The sequence below is a fragment of the Chinchilla lanigera genome, unplaced genomic scaffold (assembly GCF_000276665.1).
Source record: "Chinchilla lanigera isolate Chin_1 unplaced genomic scaffold, ChiLan1.0 scaffold00466, whole genome shotgun sequence".
Lineage (NCBI taxonomy): Eukaryota > Metazoa > Chordata > Mammalia > Rodentia > Chinchillidae > Chinchilla > Chinchilla lanigera.
This window is the reverse complement of record NW_004955867.1, coordinates 1,556-3,285: the sequence shown is the minus strand read 5'-3', so window position 1 is coordinate 3,285 and position 1,730 is coordinate 1,556. Positions and strand designations below refer to the sequence as shown.

Below are 1,730 nucleotides of genomic sequence, written 5' to 3'. Positions count from 1 at the left end.
CCCGCGGCCGCGCATCCAGGGGCGGCGCGCAGCGGAGCGCTCGCCCAGCCCAGCGCCGCGCGCTCGCGGCTGCTCTGGGATTCACTTTGGTGCGTGCAAGCGTTTCCCTCTCTCGCCTCTCCGGAGGGCTTGGGTCTCCGGCCTGACTCTTTCCTCTGGCAGGAAAACTTTACTGTGATTTCTTCTCCCCGGTGGAGAACAGGACTCAAAGTTCGCGAGCTGGTGCCTCTCGGGCGGCGCGAGGGTGTCCGCCGGCGAGGGTCCCAGCCCCACCATGTGCACCAACATAGTTTACGAGTGGCTGAAAGCGCTGCAGCTCCCGCAGTATGCGGAGTCTTTCGTGGATAACGGCTACGATGACCTGGAGGTGTGCAAGCAGATCGGAGACCCGGACCTGGATGCCATCGGGGTGCTGGCGCCCGCGCACCGCCGCCGCGTCCTGGAGGCCGTGCGCCGTCTGCGGGAGCAGGACGCCGCCGCCGCCGGCCTCTACTTCACCCTGGAGCCGCAGCCCGCGTCGCCCGTGGACTTCGTCCCCGCCGGCCGCCGGGGGGAGCCATGTGGCGGCGCGTCCCAGGGCACCCGCGGGGACCCGCGCGCCGCCCAGACCACCGCCCCCCGCAGCAGGGAGCTGGTGAGCTACCCGAAACTCAAGCTGAAGATCATGATCAGGGATAAGCTCGTCCGGGACGGCATCCACCTGAGCAAGCCGCCGTACTCCCGCAAGGTAAGGGGCGCCGCCCTGGCGGTCGGGGCGCACGCGGGAGGGGGCGAGGCCAGGCTGCTTCTGCCGGGGCGCCGCGGTAATGGGGAGGCCAGGATGCTTGGGGCGTCTGGGACTCTCCTCTGCTTTCTGTCTGTATTATCTCTTTATTCCTTCTTGTGGCTGGAAAGAAGATCGCTCACGCAGATACTAACTCCAGACTAGGACCGAGTCTCAGCATGGTCTCAGAGGGCTCACCTGTTAGGGTCTGGATTCGTGGGCAAAAAGGAATTCTTACTGTCTCCAGAGTGGTGTAGTAGTGTGTGGGTCTGAAAAAAAAGGCTTAACAGTGACCTAAATTTTTTCGACCTTCCTTTTCCTTTCTTTACTTTTTTGAGTTTTGAGAAACTCCCAAGGGAAACTGGTGAACTTTCATCAGGTCAGGCCCCATTGCTCTCGATCCCACATAACCGACCCCTAGCACTGCTGCGGGTTTGAGAAGGGCACTGCTAACCTGAACATCCTGGGGGAAAGTCAGTGAAACACAAAACATGTGTGAGCCCTCCAGAGACACCTCCTTAGGAGTAAGAATGCGGGGTAAGGCGGCGCTGAAGGCATCGATAGCAGGGCCGCGGGGCTGGCTGGGGAAGTCTGAGCTCCGGTGCTTGACTTGTGCTTGATCCAGAAGAGAGGAAGCAGGGACAGCTGTGACGCTGGAAGAGTGGACCTACATTTGGGAGAGGAGGGCAGAGCACATGGAAGTGGCTTTTTGGTCCCTAAAGAGGAATCCTCCACGGTGTGTGTGTGTGTGTGTGTGTGTGTGTGTGTGAGAGAGAGAGAGAGAGAGAGAGAGAGAGAGAGAGAGAGAGAGAGAGTATGCGTTCTGACAGCTGCTGTGTGAGAAAGGTTGAAATTCGCTGTGGGCTTTGAATAATTAAGTAACAGAAAGTGCTGTTTCACACCAGCCTGCTGTATGCCTGTGGCTTTGAGTCCCTTCAGTTTAGATTTCTTCTGAGTCCTCACTAAG

The 1,730-nt window shown here is 59.5% G+C and overlaps 1 protein-coding gene across 1 annotated transcript; it reads left to right on the top strand.

The window, feature by feature from the left end:
* Positions 1-48: 48 nt before the first annotated feature.
* Samd5 (sterile alpha motif domain containing 5) lies at positions 49-727 on the top strand (the record flags this gene model as incomplete). The annotated part of the gene is given in 1 exon segment (XM_005415139.2): positions 49-727. A coding segment is annotated over 1 exon segment (453 nt), but the record flags the coding sequence as incomplete, so codon positions are not given.
* Positions 728-1,730: the final 1,003 nt, after the last annotated feature.